The sequence below is a fragment of the Gopherus flavomarginatus genome, chromosome 3, assembly GCF_025201925.1.
Source record: "Gopherus flavomarginatus isolate rGopFla2 chromosome 3, rGopFla2.mat.asm, whole genome shotgun sequence".
Taxonomy (NCBI): domain Eukaryota; kingdom Metazoa; phylum Chordata; order Testudines; family Testudinidae; genus Gopherus; species Gopherus flavomarginatus.
This window is the reverse complement of record NC_066619.1, coordinates 182621228-182642150: the sequence shown is the minus strand read 5'-3', so window position 1 is coordinate 182642150 and position 20923 is coordinate 182621228. Positions and strand designations below refer to the sequence as shown.

The window sequence follows — 20923 nt, the reverse complement described above, 5'->3', positions numbered from 1 at the left end:
CTCTTGTAACCCAATACCATGAAGATGGGTTACAAATGTAAAATTTTCTGTCAGTCAGATGACCTGTGAAAAATCACACACCCAGTGGAAACATTTGGTTTCTTTCTTTGCACTTCCTTTTTAAGATGTTTCTTGTTAAGATGTATTTTGTTTCTGTTCTAGGAAATTTTAGGAAGAAGTTGGTGTGCTCTGTGTGCAATAAGAAGTGTTCCTCAGCTACAAATCTTCAAGAGCATCGAAAGGTCAGTAAGATGAAAGCTGACCCACGGCAGGCTTTGACTTCACCAAGATGTAAGGCCAGGGAGCAGGAGTCACTTGAGAGCTGCTGTAATACAAACTATTGGGTAGTCTTTTTCATGGTTACAAAAGCAGTGCCTATTCTTTGATTATGAGTATTTATTTTTGTATCTACAGTAGATGAAACCAAAGCTCCTGGTTTCATTCTAATGTATCTTTTTTACCAAATATAAAATTTCATGTGTGTCATGTTCACATTTCCAAGCTAAAACAAAATTATCTGCCCGCCCCCCCATTTTTTTTGTCTGCAGAGGGAAGTGAATCCAAGTGTATTTTAGCCATTAAAGTAAATCTGTGAATCTCTCTTCCTCTGCATAAAATGCGGACCAGTTTTGTCTTATCACCCTTTGTGAAAATAACATCACAATCCTAAGGGTGTTGTACACAATCTTTTTGAGTTATTTAGTTAGTATAAACAGTGCCACTTACCAAAAATACACAACCCGCCCCCCACATTTTTGTACATAAATTGAAAGAGTGTAATCTTTAATAACCTGCACAGAAAGAGTTAATATCCTGAAAATAATGGAATTAGTATAGAAATACAGGGTTATGAATATGAGATTCGGAATCCATTCTCTGCAAAGGAAGACGCAGCAAGATTAATTTGATCACCAAAACCGTACATTTTAATGTTTATCAGATTAACTACAAGTCTTTAATAAGTCCTAGTTATAACCTAAATCCAGTGAGGAAGCAGATGGTATCTAAAATGTTGCAAGGGGAGTGGTAATCCCTTATACTAGCTTTTTGTGATTTGCTTGCTAGTGTTAATGTTCTCTTGTACTTTTTCTTGAAAAAGCCTTACAGATTCTACCATGCCTTCTCAAACCTAATCAAAATGCATCCTATTTTGTTTTAGCATAGTACTCACAAACCATTGCACGCTAAGGTAGCCATATGACCCTGCAAACCAGGAATGTCCCACTTTTGTAGGCACGTCATTGTTAGGCTAATAGATAAGATCATTATTTCGTCCCAGTTGTTATAAATCCCTGCAGATTCTGCCAGCCAAAGGATCCATTGACAAGCTTTGCCTGTGACACTAATGGCAGATTGACTGAATGCCTATTCAGCCCTAGATCCCCCTCAGACTTGTCACACATGGAAAATTACAATAGGTTGATAGGAGCAATAAGATGGAAAACAGTTGGGGAATTTGCCCAACATCTTAGATGTATGTGCACAAATGCAAGGAGTATAGGGAAGAAAGAAGAGGAACTGGCATATTAGTCCATAAAATAAATTATGACTTAATTGGCATCACTGAGACTGAGTGGGATAAATCTCATGACTGGAGTATTGGTAAAGAGATGTATAGCTTGTTCAGGAAGGAGAGACAGAACAAAAAGGGAGGAGGTGTTACATTATGCATCAAGAATATACACACCGGTAGGAGGGGAGAGGGAGACCCATTGAAAGTCTATGGGTGAGGATAAAAAGGGAAAAAAAAAGCAGGGCCATCTCATGGCAGGGGCCCCCTGTAGACTACCAAATCAGCAGGAGGTGGTAGATGAATCATTTCTAGAACAAATAACAGAAATATCCAAAATGCAAGACCTAGTAGTTATGGGAGACTTTTCCGATAGATGTCTGGGTAGTTAATTAATACGCCAAAACACAAAATATCTAAGTTCTTGGAATGTATTGGGGACTACTTCCTCCACCTTCTGAAACAAGAAGTTATCAGGAAGGCAGCCATTTTAGACTTGATTCTGCATAAGAGGGAGGAATTGGTTGTGAATATAGAAGGCAATTTAGGTGAAAGTGACCATGACATGATAGATTTCAAGACTTGAAGTAAGGGAAAGAATGAGAGCAGCAGACACACAATAGACTTAAAAAACAGACTTTAACAAACTTGGAGAACTGCTAGATAAGGTCCTATGGGAAGAAAATCTAAGGAAAAAAGGAGTTCAGGAGAGCTGGCAGTTTCTCAGAGACAATATTAAAGGCACAACAGTGAACTATCCCAATGAGAAGGAATAGCGCAAACATGTAGGGATAAAGTGAGAGGCTAAAGTACAAAGGAGCTCACAAGGGACACAAAAGGCAACAAGATGAGGTTGTATAAATACATTAAGAGCAAGGTTAAAGATGAAGGAAAGTATAGGTCCATTAGTGGGGAAGGAGAGTTAACAGATGACATCACGAAGGCTGAGATGTTTAATGCCTATTTTGCTTCAGTCTTCTCTAAAAAAGTTAATGGTGACCAAATACTGAACACAATTAATATGAATAGCAAGTGAGGAGGAACTCCTGTCAGAATAAGGAAAGAACAGGTTAAAGAATATTTAGATAAGTTAGATGTAAACAGGTTGGCAGGGCCTGATGAAATTCATACAAGGGTACCTAAGGAACTAGCCAAAACAATCTCAGAACCATTAGCCATTATCCTGAAGAACTCATGGAGGATAGGTGAGGTACCAGAGGACTGGAGAAAGGCAAATGTAATACTCGTCTTTAAAAAGGAAAATCCATGTTGGCTATTTACCCCCTAACTCACAGTGAGTAATACCCTTCCTCCACGTGTGGTCTCACTGACCCCAGTGGAATTGGAGTGAGGTAGCTCAATGTGAGTAAGTTTAACAGAAGCTAGCCTTTTTAAAACTATACTCTTCAAAGTTAATCCACCTCAGGTTCACCTCCGCAAAGTTATTCAAAGGACTTTTGTCCTTTTTAATAGGCCAAATGAAGATTTCTGAGCGTGTCACTTTTTTAAATGAGGAAATATGACTTGTTGAGGGTACATAGACCTTGATCAGATAATCACAATTATAAAAATGTGTCTGACTTTTTAATCCTTCTTGATCTGCCCTTTTAGGGTTGTGTGTGTGACCAAATGCACCCCTACCCCGCTATAATGTGACCCGATATAACACGGGTTCGTGTATAGCGCGGTAGCAGCGGGGCTCCGGCGGCACTTTAAAGGGTCCAGGGCTCTGGCTGCTACGGGGAGCCCTGGGCCCTTTAAATCACTGCTGGAGCCCTGCTGCCACTACCCCGGGGCTGCAGCAGCAGGGCTTGGGCAGTACTTTAAAGGGTCCAGGGCTCCGGCTGCTGCAGGGAGCCCCAAGCCCTTTAAATCCTGTTGGAGCCCTGCCACCTCTACCCCAAGGCTGCAGCAGCGGGGCTTGCCAGCGATTTAAAGGGTCCAGGGCTCTGGTTGCTGCGGGGAGCCCAGGGCCCTTTACATCACCACTGGAGCCCTGCCATACCTACCCCAGGGCTGCGGCAATGGGGCTCGCCAGAAATTTAAAGGGCCATGGCTCCCCACAGCGGCTGGAGCCCAGAGGTCTGTAAATCACCACTGCAGCCCTGCTGCTGCTGCCCTGATATAACGGGGTTTCAGATATAACGCGGTAGGGATTTTTGGCTCCCCACGACCGTGTATAGTGGGTTAGAGGTGTAATTAAATGAAACTGTTTCTGTGTGAAGTCATTCGTGATATAGGGAGAGGCAAAAAAGGCTTTTTTTTCTATATATAGAAATATTTCCCCCTGTTTAATTACCTACTAAGACTGCCACTTCCTTTTTAGGAGAAAAGCAAATTGGGTATAACAGAAGTTCATAAATTGAAATCAGTCAGTCACATGGAATTAGAGAGCAATCTAGACTCTGATGCATTAAACAGTAGTCTACGCTAAAGAAAAACAAACACTCATCTCCTGAAATAAGGTGTCTTAAATATTTGGGGAGGAGTTTCTATATTGTGAGGTGACAAGTCTGTGGAATTATACAAATCTGAACGTGAATCCCAGAAGAAGAAGAACCAAGCTGAAAAAGAATACAATAAAACCACATGAATCAATAGGGAGCAGGGAATATGGAATTTATCTGAATAAACAAGGAATTTTTCAGTACAAATGATGTCCACTGAGGGGCATAACCTAATTTTGGATAAGAGTTTTTTGAATAAATAAGCCTTTTGTCCTGTTTACATTGAACAGTATGTAAATGGAAGAGAATGGAAGCCTTGTGGAGTATTATAACTGGTCTTTAGACAATTACAATATTTAATTTGCTTCAAAATACAGTCATTAGTGCAGCATCAGGTCCAGGCCCTAGATGATTGCTTGGACAGATCCATCCTGTTGGGTGCACATACACACTTGATGTCTTTGCTAGAACTCTCTAGAAAGCTTTGGCCACTGTGGCTGTGTGCATATTATGGAATGCATTTATTAATGTAGTTGAGGGAGAAGAAGAGTAATGTTTGATATCTGGATCTTATGATTCAGTACTTGAAGGCTAGCTCTTTAATTGTGGATTAAGTCATTTTATCCTTATCTACATTATCATTGATTAACAAACTAAAAACGTTAGTAATCTGATATTCTTGATAATGTTGAAATATATTTTTATTTACAGTGGACTCCAATAGCATTTCATGTTTGTTATGCTTTTTGAAAATTATTGCATGTGTGTTATTTTGTTAGAGAGACATGATGAGTGAGGTAATATTTCTTACTGGATCAACTTCTGTTGGTGAGAGAGACAAACTTTCAGCCTTTTTTTTGTTATTTATAAGCCCATGCTTACTGGAAGTAAATGAACTGAAAATATTTTTGCAAGGTTTTCAACATTTATTTATTTTTTGCTTCATGTTTCTATATTGATGAGTTTTAAAATGAATGGAATATTACATATTTACATAATTTTCATTCCTGTGTGTTGTCTTAGTGATAAATGTTGGTTCAGAAGTATGAAGATTTGATTTCTGAGACACACTATTGTTCAGCATGGGATAATTAAGAAAGAAATCGCAATATCTCCATGAGTATTAACATAGCTACTAGCTAAGAAATAATTGACTGTTAGAGATGTTCTGTGTATCTAAGATGTGTGATCTTGTTTGAGACACATATTTAATTATCATTAAACACTCATTTTGCAGGTTCATGAGATCTTTGAGTGTCAGGAATGTGACAAGAAATTTATTTCAGCTAACCAGCTAAAACGTCATATGATAACTCACTCAGGTAAGAAAACCCTGTGTTTTTTCATGTATAGCAGAATTGGTCCTTGAGGTATATTGCCTTATGTTATTTTTTATAGACGTTTTGATGGATTCTGCAGTGTCTGGGGGCTGGTGCAAGTAAATCTGGTGCCAGCTAACTCTCTTTGCAGCAGTGGAAGGTCCAGATTTAATGGTGCAACCTCCTGCTCCTGGCAACTTCTTCTATCTTCTCCTTCAGGCTAGCTGGGATGGGAGTATGCAGTGCTTTTGGGTTTGGGGAAGAAATAACATTGCTGCTTGTTTCATGTAGGGGTTTAGGTGTCTAGTGGTTGAATGCAAGGGGTGCAGAATTGGGATATGACCCAGACAGGGCTGTGATAAAAGGAGAAACGTTCAGATTCTCTAATGGATTCGCATCATGAGCACAGAGCTCCTAGTCGGAATAAAGCAGTTTAAACTCCACTCCATGCAGTAGACCACACATTAACACATCAGCCTGCCTGATGTTTGCTGGAGCAGGTCGCTGTGGCTGGCAGCATCCTGTGTCTGCAGGTCTGGCAGTATTATATGAATTGGCACTGCCAGCATTTTTGATCATTGGAACCTGGCGTTTCTAGGTCTTTCATCCAATAATTAGAAACATCAATGAACACAATGGAGGCACGAACTTGGTTCTGTCAAATACATTCAGGTTTAAACATGCAGGATTTTGTAACAGCGGAGCCTTTTAATATATCTGCTTTCTTGGTTTCAGCATACTGCAATCACATTTATTTTAAAATAAGCTTTATCCAGAGGCTTTTAGCTTATTTATGCTTTTGGGTGAGACTACAGGGCTCGGGTTTGAGTAACCAGTTCAAGCAGAAAGTGTTTTGCATAGCAACTTTTGGTTTTTGAAACTAATATGATATGTATATTGTTAATTAACTTTTAAAACATTTAAACTGTCATGCCCTCTTTCACATTTGTAATCTGGAAGCAGGCGTTTCCTCTTTGAAGTCATTCTCTTTTGATTTAAGCTAATTAATCAGAATTTAGTGTTAGCAATGATTATTGCAAAGAATGTGCCAATTTCTTGAGATACACCATAGCTCATCTTTTATGAAGTGACTTAACTGTCTAACATAAAGGGCATTAGATGTCTTTCTAATTGGTTTAATCTTAATTGGGTTGACTTAATTGCAAAAATCTCTCTGAGAAGATGAATGTCTCTGCCTTTCATCTTCTCCCCCTGTATAAACAGGAGATTAAATGTCCCCCACTCATTTTCTGCAGAAAAACGCCCCTACACCTGCGAGGTTTGCAATAAGTCCTTCAAACGACTTGACCAAGTGACTGCACACAAAATAATACACAGTGAAGATAAACCTTATAAATGCAAGCTTTGTGGAAAGGGATTTGCCCACAGAAATGTTTACAAGAATCACAAGAAGGTAAAGCACTCTGCTGTTGTTGTTTACAGGTCTGCCAGCCTCAGATATGCAGCTATTTTTCTTTTAAATGGTTGATCATTAAGCTCTGGCATGCTTATAAACATGAGATTAAAGTATTGAAAATGTATTTTCTAGTGTTCTTTGTTATAACTAAGATCTCAGGATAATAAATGATTCCAGTAAAATACAAACAAGCACACAGGAATGATTCTTCTGCTAAATGTGCTGAATAAATCCCCATTTTGATTTTTCTCGTTTGTTTTTATATGTTATCAAGTCAAATATTTATCTGATCTAAAAGGTCTTCAGTTTTTGGCTTAAAAAAGAATGATCATATTTGAACAAAATGAGCAATAATGCCGTTGCAGTCATTCCTAATCATACTTATCAGGAGACACTTTCAAACAACATATTATTTGCATTTGGTAGTGTTAAATAATACATTACTGAAACAGCAGAAGAAACACGACCCCGAGAATGTACACATGAAGGGATACTCTACTTCTGTTGATTTAAGCTCAAATCCGCCTGTCCTAATTTCTGTAATGCCTGTCATTACTTTTAACCCTACGTTACATTTTCAATGGCAAGGCTACCCATGACTGCTGCTTCAGAATTACAAGACCGTAAAAAATAAATAAATAAATAAATTTTCTGGCTGATTTCCTACCCAGTCTTTGGATCCCCTTGCTTTCGCCCCTCCACTTTGATAAACTGATATACTCATACTTATAAGGTTTTCACAGTGTGGCTCATGTTATATGCCATCTGGGAATTTGGCACAGGATCTTTGCACCATATCTTGTACTTTCAGATATAAATCATATGAAAGTAATAATAATGTCTCATCCCTGTTTCATCCTGTAAGACTTCCCCCCCCCAAAAAAACAGAAAGCATGCACAAGCATGCTGAAAGACAAGGCTAGCTGCCATATATATTATGATCATAACTCACATGTAACTTCATTAAAAAAAAAAAATCAGCAACCAAAAAACAAGACCTCACCAAGTGGATACAGTTTTATGAAAATTCCTGTAATACATAATCTGGGCAGCCACTTCTATCTAAAATCTAAGAAAATCTACAAATTTTGTTATGATAACCTTCATCTGATGTCCATAAAGAGTTTTGCCTGAACAAGAACTTCAGGATCAAGCAACAATAATGAATGAACTGCCATATCATTTTGACCCCATACTGCAACCCTTGCTTAAGTAGGTGGCTTTGCTCATGTAACTAAAGATTCAATGAATAAACCTGGCAGGCTCGGATCATATATTTGCTGAAGATGACAGATTCTGCTAACTGAGAGAAATATGCAGACTTTGTAGTTGATTATCTGGTAAATATTTTGTTTAGTTTTGTCATAATTATTTCCATACTTTGCAGTAATACTTACTTATTTCTTGAGTCTGTGTGCTAGTAATGCAGAGAGTATCTTTAGTGCCATTAGATAAAGACAATGGACAGAGAAACAAAAAAATATAAGATCTGTACATTTAATGACACAACAGCGACAAGTCCTGTCAACCCTTTCAAGTCCAAGCAACTGACTTTCTTTAAAACACAGTAAATCCCTGTGTACATTAAACAAATAGTGTGGCACAAACTGTATGATAGAAGGGGTGTTAGTCTATTTGTATGGCCATGATTTTGAGAGGACTGCACTATGCACAAGAGGCAGAGGGCTCAGTGACTTATTGACAATGTAGTTATCCCAATAAGATGGAAATTTAAAACTTCATATCATCCCACTCCTTCATATATTTTATTTACGCTTTTTTATCATATTTGTGGTTTTGTTTGTTTAAATCTCCATTCTGCTGATTGGGGTGTGTGTGTGTATATATATATAATCCTATGGGAATACTGTATCTGTTTAATTTTCTTTGGGTGAATGTAAATGTTTGCACCCAAACTGGCCAACACTGCTTTTTCAGTTTCAGAATACTTTTACTATACTGAAGCAGCTTGGTTATAAATGTGCAGTAGGAATGATGTGTGCTATGGTTAAAAAACAGATAAACAGTATGTAATGGAAAACTGTTTTCAGTTTTGAAAAACCGTTTTGGCTTTTACACTGCATCTAGCATTATACAACAGACTTTCATTTATAATAAGAAACAGGATGGAAGTGTTTTGCCCTCTTTGAATTTTATATGTATCATTTAGATGAAGGTTTGTGTTTTTTTTTTTGTTTGATTAATGTATAGAGGTTACTTAAGCTGGTGTTGTGTGGAAGTGTCAGAATAAAGTAGTACTTTTAAACATGACTGAGGTTTTGGGGAGTGCTGCCCATTGTGCAGTTTAAGACTGGGCTTTTCAAAGAAGCTGAAGAGAATTAGGTGCCCAACTCTCATGGAACGTCAGTGAGAGGTGGAAGTTAAGTCACTTGGGATAAGTCTACACAGCAAAAAAACACACCACATGGTAATGAATGTCAGAGCCTGGTCAACTGCTTTGGGCTTGTGCTATGGGGCTAAAAATAGCAGTGTTGACATTCGGGCTTGGGCTGAATCCCAGACTCTGAAACTCAACCAAGGGGGGAGGTTTTTGGAGTCTGGACTCCATTCTGAGCTCAAATGTCTACACTGCTATTTTTATCTCTGTGGTTTGAGCCCTGTGAGTCTGAGTCAGTTGACCTGGGCTATGTGACCTGTTGCCATGTTGTTTCTTTTTTGAGTGGGAGTTGTTTTTGTGGTTGTACCCTTAGGCTCCTCTGAAAAGCCCAGTCTACAGAATTAAATAGGCATTTGCTATACACAGTTCCTTTCTGTGGAAGAAGAGAGCAGTAATATTTAGGGGAGGTGAGCAGTGTTGGAATTGTGCTGGAGAGAAACCCTGTTACCTTTCATGATGGAAGGTCAGACCTGACAAAGATGGGCGTATAGTACAAATTATTTTTGTACGCAGAAATATCTGGTTTTGTTTCCCTCACCTGTTCATTGCTTGTTGACTACATGTTGCCGACATTGTCAGGGAAGAGAATGTGAAGATACATGACCAATAAACAGTAGTAACTCAGTAGACACAAGATGCAGAAGGGCCTAGAGCTAATCAAGGGATATTCACTCAAGAAAAGACAGACAGTCGCACTGATGGCACTACCATTGGGTTTCTACTAGAATAAGCAGCTGTATGCTGGGATTAAGAATAGAATTCCACAAGACCCGTGCTAGTTAAAGCTTCCTAGGGAATGTTCCATAGCAGTTCTTTCCACAGCTGCCTTGGTCTCATCACCCTCCAGAACAGAAGCCAAGCCCTTTTAGAATTCCAGTGGCTAGCTGCAGCCCCCCCGGCGGAATAAGAATTGTAGGTGTCTTGGGTGCCACATCCTCCCTCTGTGCAGACTTTCTAACATGAGGTGCCCTGTGCCGGCTCAGATTCTGAATGAATCAAGTCTATAGTATATGCATTTCCATGCCATGCAAAACACTGGAATGTATAAGCAATGGTTTCCTAATAAGGATAAAATTCAAATGAGGGAAATTATTTTCAAGCATCTTTGCCTGTGTTGCACTTTCCTTTTATTTACGTTACTGAGTGAGATGTACTAATGCAGTAAAATGCTTACAAATATCCCCAGTGTAGATAGACCTTTTCTGTGCTGGTACACTTTCAAAAAACCTGGGTTCAGTCCTGTATCCAAATTTTCAACATATTTCAAGGCTCGGTTTGCCACTGACTTTGTAGAAAAGCACTTTGGATAACAATTGAGCGGATTAGATACTTTTCCAAGGCCCTGATTCAGCAGTGTACTCAAGCCTGTGGATAGGGCACTAGCCTAGGACTTGGAAGACCCATGCTCAGTGTCGTGCTTTGCCACTGACCTTTTGTGCAAGTCATTCAGTCTGAATGTGCCTCAGTTCTCCATCTCTAAAAATGAGGATGATAAAACTTTTCTACCTCACCAGGGTTTTGTGAGGATAGGTACATTAACAATTATGAAGCATTGTGAGGTCTGTGGATGAAAACTGCTATATATTTAGCTTTTATTTAAGCATGTGAATAGTCCTACTGACATCCATGAAACTCACATTGTTAGTATTAGGCAGTTGCTTAAGTACCTTGCTGAATCAGAGCTTAAACCGGTAAATGCAGCCCGAGGAGTTCTATAAGGATTATGGGCACCCTCCTTTTGACTGCGGAAACTACAGGTCTTGGTGCTTGCTGCTACAGCTTGCTCCCAATGGAGGTCAGCTGCATATGAAAGCAGCTGCAATCTGTTCTGTTACATTCAGATTAGGGGCAGCTCCCCATGCGGCCATCACCTGGTTGGGGGAGGAGGGGAGGGAGAGAGAAATTGGATATATGATAGTCTACACTTGTATGATTATCTCCTGCTCAGTGTTTTTGCTACTGCATGTATATTAATCGTATCTTTTGAAATACAAAAGTTGGTGTATTGTATACAATATACTGTGTATGTGTACTATTATACAGTATTTTGTATATTTATTATATGATGTTAGATGTAATTTTGTAACAGCAAGCAAAGCCTTATTAGTTGAACCTTCAAATTTCATGCGAGCACAACAAAAATACTAGACCAGTTCTCCAATTTGGAGTCTCCTACTATAGAACCCATGTGCATTTCTAGCAAACCCAAACAACTCATTGTGTGAGCAAGTGAACATGTGATTGTGAGAAGTGTGTGATCATGACAATGAGGCATTCATCTCAAGGTGCACTCTTGCATCTATTACACATTTAGGCATTCGTCTGAACTATAAGGTTTAGAAACACAGTTGGGCTCTTATACTGTAGCTAAAAGGCCATATATGAGAGAAGCTACAAAGGGCTTTTAAGTGATAATGGAAGGGTCCTGCACCCCTAGAATTAACAAAACAGAAAAGCATTCTAGAGTAGGGTGTTTTGGAGAAAAAAAAAAGTGACTTTTGTGCTCATGAAAAGTGCCAGATTGACAGCCCTGGAGACTGAACCCTTCTATTTATCCACAGAACAGGTACAGCACAGACAGCAGCACTGCAAGCTTCCCCCCAGTGTCTCATCAATATGTCTCAACCCTGTTCTGGAGGAACCACCTATTGAGGTGAGAAGGTAGTTCAGTCTCTTCATGCCCAGTCAATCCTTGGCCTCTCTGCTGAGACTGCCAATAAGGATATCAACTAATGCTAATTATGATATGAGCCACTAAGAACCAGACTAAAATTATCAATTTATTTTACATAGCTATTTGATGGTCATTTAGTGGCCTTGCTATATGTGACTCTCTCGTGGATATACACCAATAAATAGGTGTAAAGTAGCAAGGCTTTGTTCTTTAATAACAAAGGAATGTTTGAAAGAATAAGTATCTACGAATGAAAGAATCCTGTGCTGTTTGTTTTATTTATCTAATCATTGTTCTGGCTGTAGTTTTTGCAATCCACTACAGATGCAACACAGGGATTGGCAACCTTTGGCACATGGCCCCCCACAGCAAGCCCCCTGGTGGACCGGGGCAGTTTTTTTTACCTGCCGCGTCCACAGATTCGACCGATCGCAGCTCCCACTAGCCATGGTTCGCCGCTCCAGGCCAATCGGGGCTGTGGGAAGCGGTGTGGGCCGAGGGATGTGCTGGCCACTGCTTCCTGCAGCCCCCGTTGGCCTAGAGTGGCAAACCGCGGCCAGTGGGAGCTGCGATCAGCCGATCCTGCAGACACAGCAGGTAAACAAACTGGCCCGGTCCACCAGGGGGCTTACCATGGCGGGCCATGTGCCAAAGGTTGCCAATCCCTGTGTTGGATCTGTAATGGATTGCAAAAACCACAGCTAGAACAATGATTAGATAAATAAAACAAACAGCACAGGATTCTTTCATTCGTAGATACTTATTCTTTCAAACATTCCTTTGTTATTACAGAACAAAGCCTTGCTACTTTACACCTATTTATTGGTGTATATCCACGAGAGAGTCACATATAGCAGAAAGGCCACTAAATGACCATCATGTGCTAAAGGTTGCTGATCTCTACTGTAACATCTCGGTATTGCTAGACGTTTGGGTTAAAAATGAATGAGAGTATGTGACCCAAAAGGGTTAAAGGCTGCATGTAAGTAATTTTACTGCCCCTTTTTCCTCTACCACCTCCTGTTTGTGGAGTAGCTATGAAAGTCTTATGACATTAGGGATTTCCCTGCCACGAGGAGAAAATAGATTGTGTGTTTATGTACTATATTCATGTTTACCCTTAGGCTTTGAGATTCATTGTTTAATATACATAATTTTATTAACCATAATCCCTGTGTGTGATAAAACACTTCCAGCCACTCCCCTTTCCCTTGGGGCACAATAGCTTTCAATTAAGGTCCTTGTGAGCTAAATGTGGTATTTAGAGACTGATTCTTTAAAACTTCCCATTATCAGAAAATTATAGGCAATTTGGTTAGATAACATATTGTACAGCTTCATTTACTGGCTATAGTGGGATAGTACTTCATTGCAATAAAAAACAGAGGAAGTGATTCGAAATTTACGGAAGTAGGATAAAAGCTGATTCTTTCACAAGCTCCAGAGATCAGCATCAGCAGCTATGAAGTTTGTTTACAAGATTCATCCAAGCTTAACTTTCCATCTTGTTTGTGACTTTGATGTGACTGTTTCAGCTATGATGAATTTTTACTGAGGTAAGCAAGGCTCTCAATACAAATACTTCTGTCTTCTGTTTCAAATTAGCAAATGAAGCTGAGACAAGAGGATGGGGATAGGTTCTAGTTTTGAGAGATTTAATTTGCTAAATTTTAAATTGGTGTCTTGAGAATTAGCAGATCAGCAGTGGGCTAAGAGTGGACTGTAATTAACTGAGAAAATGTGCTTTTGAGGGTGCACTTTATTTTGATGACGTTAGGTATTATTTGGTGAAACAGCAAATTCTAGCTTGTAGCTTTCCTTCAAAATATAGGTATTCTCTTTGTATATGTACACACAGGCAGACACAGATGAGTGCGCTATCTGTCTCTCTCACACACGCACACACAGACACAGGCACACACACACCAGAATTCCAACGATTTGTGGTGTACAGCTATTTAATAGCTGCCAAGTTGTCTTGCAAAGTTCCACTTAATGAAGCGTGATGGTTATTTGAATCCTTTGCCACCTAGTATGCAGAACTACTAGGATGTCTTCTCTGAATGTAGCCTGCCAGGTTAGCTACAGTTATTGTAATAACGCCTAATCGATTTCCCTGATCCTTCCCCCTGACTCATTCTCTTTCGTCTGCAGACCCACTCTGAAGAGAGACCATTCCAGTGTGAGGAATGCAAGGCTTTGTTCCGCACCCCATTCTCTCTGCAGAGACACCTACTAATACATAACAGTAAGTGCTAATTCAGAGAGGCAGAGGGCTTCATCAATTCACATCACTGACTTGTGGGAGGAAATGCGCTGTTACACAGTACAAAATTAAAGTACGTTCTCATTCTGTCTTGCTCCCGAATACACTACATTTTTTTCAGTTATTATAAAGTTCAATCCACAAGAGCCAGGAAATTCAATAAAGTCTGAAAGTTTACCCTTGACGACTCCTGCTGCACAACATGGAGGCTACAGATAATCTAGTGTTGTTCCGAAGTCCTTTGACAAAGGACTTCAGCATCTTCCAGATTAAGTAGTTGTATTACACCCATTTATAGATGGGGAGCTGAAATCTTGAGAACTGAATGACTTGTTCAAGGTCACACATGAAGTCTGTGTCAGATTTGGGAACTCATGTTATAGCTTTTAAGTCCCAGTCCAGGCCCTTAGTCACAAACCAAGTCTTTCTGTCAGCAGCATAAATGCTAGCAGACTAGACAAGTCCCTATGTTCCCTTTGGCCTACAAGCTGTGCCCTCTTGGACCTGTATCTAGTCTTCTCAGTCATTGTTAAGAGACCTTGCCTTGCTTTGAGGTTTGGGGGCAGAGGTGCCCTCTTTACCTCTTCAGCAGAAGACAGGGTTTAGTCACTTATGAGAGTCTTAATATCTTTTATATTTTGTTAAATGAGTTAATTAAAAATACCTTTATAAAAGTATATGGAAATTTCTCACGATTTTACTCCTAAGATCACTGTAGCTTTGAAGACAGTGCTATGTTTTGGGGCAAACTTTTATTTACTATAATTTAATATACCAGTGTTTTGTACTAAGTGAATATGCATTAAAGAAATTTTTGGAACAATGTTTTTTTTAAGGCTTTCAGAGCAGCTCTGATCTATTGTTTCAGTGAGTATTTAAGTTTGTAGAATCTTGTTCTCCTGATAAACTTAGCCAGAATGCTAAAAATCTTTATTCAATGTATATATACTCCACTGCATAGAAAACCCTTTTAAAAACACTAATTTAGGGACTGATCTAAAGCCCATTGAAATAATTGTTTTCCATTGACTTCAGTGGGCCTTGTCTCCCCTCACCTCCAAAATATCCAAAAGTAGTAATGCATATTGAGTTACAAGGCTCTTGCGAATCTCTATTTAAAATATATCTTTTGGTTTTGCAAATTCCCAGAGCTCAAAAATATTCAAAAATTCTTTTCGTTTTGTGCTTTAAACATCTTCGGGGTGGGGGAGGAAAAAAGGAGAAAGCACACTTTTATGCCAAGTTTATTAAAATAAATGTTCTGGCTCCTGGCCTCAGTACCAACACTAATATATGTGTAAGGCAAACTTTTTACAGTTGTTACAACATCGCCTCTTCCTTTATAGTTCTTTATAACAGAAGTGCTGACAGACCGTTAGCAAAGTGAAAGTCATCACTATCATGTACCGAGTAAGAAATAGTTTAAATACAAGATAGTGGCTAAAACAAGGGTCCCTGTTATAAGAGCAGAGCTTGCGTTCCAGGTAAAGAACATTAAAACTCTAGCCCTTCTGACTTCATCCTGATATTCATTATGGCTGTGGCCATGATTATGAGCCTGACATTTATTTAATAACTCAAAAATAACTGAGAATCATAGGCACTGTCATACTAGAGCAGACCAGTGGTCCCTCTTCCAGCATTGAACTATGTGTGCTGCTTCTGAAGAAAGAGAGCAAAACAAAACCAAAAAAATCCACCTACTGTTAGTTTTACAATGCTGTGTCATTGGGAAGGAATTGTGTGGGAAACTTCTTTCCCACTGAGCAGTAAATTCAGGAAAGCATTGAAAACTCAGAATTAAAGCTTAACCTCCATCATAAATTCCATCTAAAATCAGTATACAAATTGTACACTGTGTTGTTACTTTAAAAGTGGGGTACTCTGCAGGCAGTGGTATCTACTTAAACTTTTAAAAAATAATGTTAAATTAGCACAAAAATAAATATATTTAATAAAAGAATGCCTAGAAGTACGGTTCCACTCTGAAAAGTGGATCTATGAAAAATGGTATCATGCATGATGATGATGATTATTATTATTATTATTTTTGTCTTTCAAGATCAAATGTGTTTAGTTTAGAAGTAAAAGACTTCCCGCTGTCCCCAGCTGCCAGCTCTGCAAATTCAATCTGGATCTAAAAGTAAAGCTGAGTTCATCCCTGTTCTTGCATATCTCTGCAAGATTACTAGGTCCTGCATGCTAAATTATCAGGGTGGATTTTATTTAAATCATGATTTAAATCACTAGTCAGGAAGACTCAATTTAATCATGGATTTCTACATAAAAATGTCAGCCAGGTCAACATGAGAAACATAAAATATTGGCTTCTACAGCTAACTCAATCGTCTTCACCTTCATTTTCCTGTTTGTTCATAAACTGGAAAAGAAAAACAAGCTTTCCTGCTTTTTCAAGTCCCAAATAATTTCTCAGTTTGGAATGAATTAGTCCAAAGGAAGAAAATATTCTTTCTACACCAGTAGAAGAAGCTGCTGCTATTAAGAGAGATTATCACTTCAACAGTCTCTGAATCCAAGTGCTTAAGTGACTTCCACCAATTCACTGGTGTAACTTTCTTTAAAACATCATCAGCAAACACATATTTCTTGAATGATTCACCCTTAGCTCTGAAGTTTATTATAGTTGGCATTATGGAGGGATGATTGCTGAAAGTCCATGTCATAACCAACTCCTCTTCTTCAGCAGTTAAGGTTTGACCCTGGTACCGAGTATTGAGAATATTTGCAAGAAAATGAGCTGGAGATAATGCTTGTCCCATTTGGTTTTTAATGCTTGTAATTTAACGCTGTCACTGCATATTTCTCTTTTTAAGATCTCACTCAGTTCCAGATTCAACAGCGTCAGCGGTAAAACAGCTATTTCCCTGCATTTTGTTCAAGGCTACAGAAATAGGCTTCAAGATACTCAGCATGTGTTCAACATTTCTCTTAAGCCCAATGTTGAGAACTTTGGCTGTGACAGTGCTATCTATTTTTTCTCGCTTTTGTTCACAAACGATTTTGTTCACAACCAATTTTTTTCATGATTTTGTTCATCAGATTAGGCCAGTTCTTGATATAGTGCTCAAAACAATCCACTACTGAGTTCCATCGCACGTCTTGTGGGAGAGTTAACTTGGTTCCTCCAACTTTTTTCAGAGCAGCTGCTGCAAAGTGGTTGTTATGGAAGTATTTTGCAATTTCAACAACATTAGCCTTTTTTTTTCTGTAACAATGAAGTCTTTGGCTAGGAGGTGCATCAAATAAGCACTGCAACCGTATGTTGTTATCTTGGGACTCTCTTCTAAATAATTTCTTCTCATCTTGGATATATTTACAGCATTGTCTGTGACCAAGCTGCGTACGAGACATTTTGAATTTTTTTTCACAGTTTGTTATAGCTTTTACTGCCATTTTTTGTAAGTATTCTGCTGTGTGTGCATTTCCTGATGTATCAGTTGTTTCTGTAAGAAGACATTCCCTTCTTCTGTTGTCTCTCTCTCTCTCTCTCTCACACACACACACGCACGCGATCATTGTGGACATTGCTCCGCCCATCAAGACTCAGGTTAACAATTTTACCCTGTAGACCATTTGCACACTGCTCAATTTCTCTTTCATATACTTTATCCAGCAATTTGACTGTGACATCTGCTCTGTTGGGTGGACTGTATCCTGGTCTTAATGACTAAACCATGTTAATGAAGTGTGGGTTCTCAATCATATGGAAAGGAGAGTTTGTTCCATAAACTAACTGGGCAATTTTTCCATCAATTACCTCTTTCTGTAATCTGCTGGTTCTTATCACAAACTTATCTGTGGTGGTTTCTGGATGCTGGTGATTTTTTTTTTCTTTTTGCTACATGTGATATATTGTGGGTATGTGACATTCATAATGTGACTGAAACACTATAATTGGCAGATAACTCTGAAACTATAGAAAATGATGGTGATCTTGAAGGTGGATAGTCTTCAGAATCCTGTATGTTGAGGATAAATTCTCCTAAACAAAATAAGTCAGTGCATACTGCTCATTTAGTATTACTGATTGCATTCACTGACACTCAGTACTGCTTTAAAGGTGAAATTATAAAAGGAAGATCTGCCTATTTCCGCTATTTATTTTTTGTCACAACTGCATCTAAAATGATAGTACCATAGAGTAACTACTATATTTTTCGCTCAAACATGAGAATTTAAGACTAGTCCAGAAGGAAGACAGGCAGTCCTTAAGAAGTATGAAATAAAAAAGTTTATCAACCTGACGATCCTGCATGTTCAGACACGTTTCCTTCATCATCTTCAGTGCAGCTTCCTCCTGAGAAGGAACACTTCTCATGATGTTGTTTCATTTGGGCAACCAGGCATTGCATTTCTTCGTTGCACTGTTTGCATTTTGCATACATGCCTGTCTTACCCACATTTAGAGGAACTTCATTAAAATATTCCCAAACTGGGTCTCTTTTACAGCCTGCTGCCTTTATAGGTTTTCCCTTCTAGTGAGAGAATGGTATGGTAGATCTCAAATCCGTGAACGCTACACTCAGAAAAACCTCAAGACTTCTGGAATATGCTGCTCAAACAGTTTCTCTTTTGTTTCTACTGCCTTGTCCTTCCCTTCTCACATCTCCAGACTTCTTCTCCTTGTCCTGATCTATTCCGCTCCCCCTCCCCCATTCCTTTTAGTCATTGAACTTTTTGAAATTTTTCACTTTTAGAGAGAGGTAAGAGATTGACACTGTGTACACAAATTTGCAGAGGGACAATAAGGTTGATGTCTGTTATTTCTCACCTCTATATAGTATTTACTTATTTGAAAACATTTTTGCTGTTAACAGGCATATTATCTCTGGAGACACAAATCCATAGTTTGAGAACTGCAAAACTAAGCATCTCTGATGGTATCTTCTAGACTAAGCACTGAGTCCCATTGGGTAGATAGAAAGATTAACCTAAATACATTATACAGCAGCCCCAGGAACCCTATAAAATTGGGTCCCTAATCCATGTACTACTGGAACACATTTACAAAACTTTTCTTAAACATTACATGAATATATTGTCTCATACCATAGAATTAGAATTTATAATCCCTATTCCATGAGACATTATAGCTCAAAGATATATCTTCATTAAAACTATCTTTAAATAGACTTTTTCCTCAAAGAGCATTTTTTCAAAAAAATCTGATTTAAATAAAAAAATCTGATTTTTTAAAAAATCATTGATTTTTATCCACTTTGTAAATTATGCTCTCACTAACACTTGTGCAGCCCTTCTGACTTCAACAGATTTACTCCAATGTAATTTATAGATTTTAGAAACAATTCTGTTGATAATACATGAGAAGGAATATAATCCATGTTATGCATCTCAGAACCAATGAGAATTAAAGAGTGAACACTTACTTTGGTTATTAAAGCAAGCAAGTAGGACTCTAAATATGTACATATGTAAGAAGATCCACTGAGCAAGAAGACCTGATTTTTACATACTCACTCACTTTCCAGAGTACAAAACTACACTTGTAAAAACATAATAATAATAAAAAATTAAAAAGCTCGTGCTACTGTGTCCAGCAGCAGAATTTGTATGAGTGAAAGTTGGGGAAAGCTTCTCTCCAAAAAGCACAGTGAGGCCTATGTTCCTTATAATCTGTACCAGAAGGAGAGCACAGAAATGGGCGGAGCAAAGCCCATGAGGCATGATTCCCATGTAAGCCATTCAACATAATCAGTACATCTGGGAGAAAGACGTTTTTGGGTATATTATATCAGTGCTCCATTGGGTCCCTGTTTTGTTTTTGAATGCAATTATAGGTACAGATTTTGCATGGTAAAGCTCTGCAGTTTGGGTTCTAGCTGTGTGAAAAACACTCCCCTCCCTGTGCACTGTCACAAGAAAGTAAGATGCATTTTCACTTTTATTCTCTAGCTTTGACTGTCTGGGCTAAAGGTAGAACATTTTTATTAGTATGTTTTTAATTTTAAAATTGACTTCCCTTCAATCCAACAGAGCCAAAGTCTGTTGACTTGAAAATAGAGAATGGAAATACTTTCCCTGTTTTGTATGTATGAAATGACTTTTTTTTTTCTTTCCCAATAGCTCTAGAGCAGCGGTTCCCAAACTTGTTCCATCACTTCTGCAGGGAAAGCCCCTGGTGGGCCTGGTTGGTTTGTTTACCTGCCGCATCCGCGGGTTGAGCCGATCACAGCTCCCACTGGCTGCGGTTCACTGCTCCAGGCATATGGGAGCTGCTGGACATGGTGGCCAGTACGTCCCTCAGTCTGTGCCGCAGCGTCCAGGAGCTCCCATTGGCCTGGAGCAGTGAACCGCGGCCACTGGGAGCTGTGATCGGCCAAATTTACGGATGTGGCAGGTTAACAAACCGGCCCCACCCGCCAGGGGCTTTCCCTGCAGAAGTGGTGGAACAAGTTTGGGAACCGCTGCTCTAGGGCAGATGTAGTAGGTGGAAGAAATTTGGCGGAGAGATTGTCCATAGCCTGCAGACATGCTTCACAGTAGTCTAGTGAAAATAGGTTGTGATTTATCAAAGTAATGAGGTGTTATAAAATATACTTTGTGTACTGTAAAAATATATACTATGCACAGTGGATTTTGCAATGCAGTCTTTTCAAATGTACCTAAGGGATACATCCGATTTGAAAATCAGTTATACTAGTGCTCCTAAGTCCTGTAGAGGCTTTTGAAAATCTCCTCCATAACTGTCTACTGATGTTCTGTTGCTTTGGTGCAGGAGTATGTTGGTTAGGAAAGTTTTCCTGTGTCTTTTCTGTGATTAATGAAGGTGTATTGTGAGGCTAAATTGATTACTAAAGTAGAGAAAAGTTTCTACAGAAAGGAGAAATTACCTATTCAGTACAGTGTTTGG

The 20923-nt window shown here is 38.9% G+C and overlaps 1 protein-coding gene across 13 annotated transcripts in view; it reads left to right on the top strand.

Moving 5' to 3' along the window:
- PRDM5 (PR/SET domain 5) overlaps positions 1-20923 on the top strand; it is a 144100-nt gene that overhangs the window by 57574 nt on the left and 65603 nt on the right. For 9 of the 13 annotated variants that reach the window (XM_050946428.1, XM_050946429.1, XM_050946431.1 and 6 more), the window contains 5 exons: positions 163-242; positions 5195-5279; positions 6533-6690; positions 11658-11744; positions 13920-14013. In XM_050946428.1, the coding sequence (XP_050802385.1) occupies positions 163-242; positions 5195-5279; positions 6533-6690; positions 11658-11744; positions 13920-14013 (504 nt within the window). Of the gene's footprint in view, positions 1-162; positions 243-5194; positions 5280-6532; positions 6691-11652; positions 11745-13919; positions 14014-20923 lie in introns of all 13 variants that reach the window. The other 4 variants (XM_050946435.1, XM_050946433.1, XM_050946430.1 and 1 more) reach the window with 2 other exon arrangements.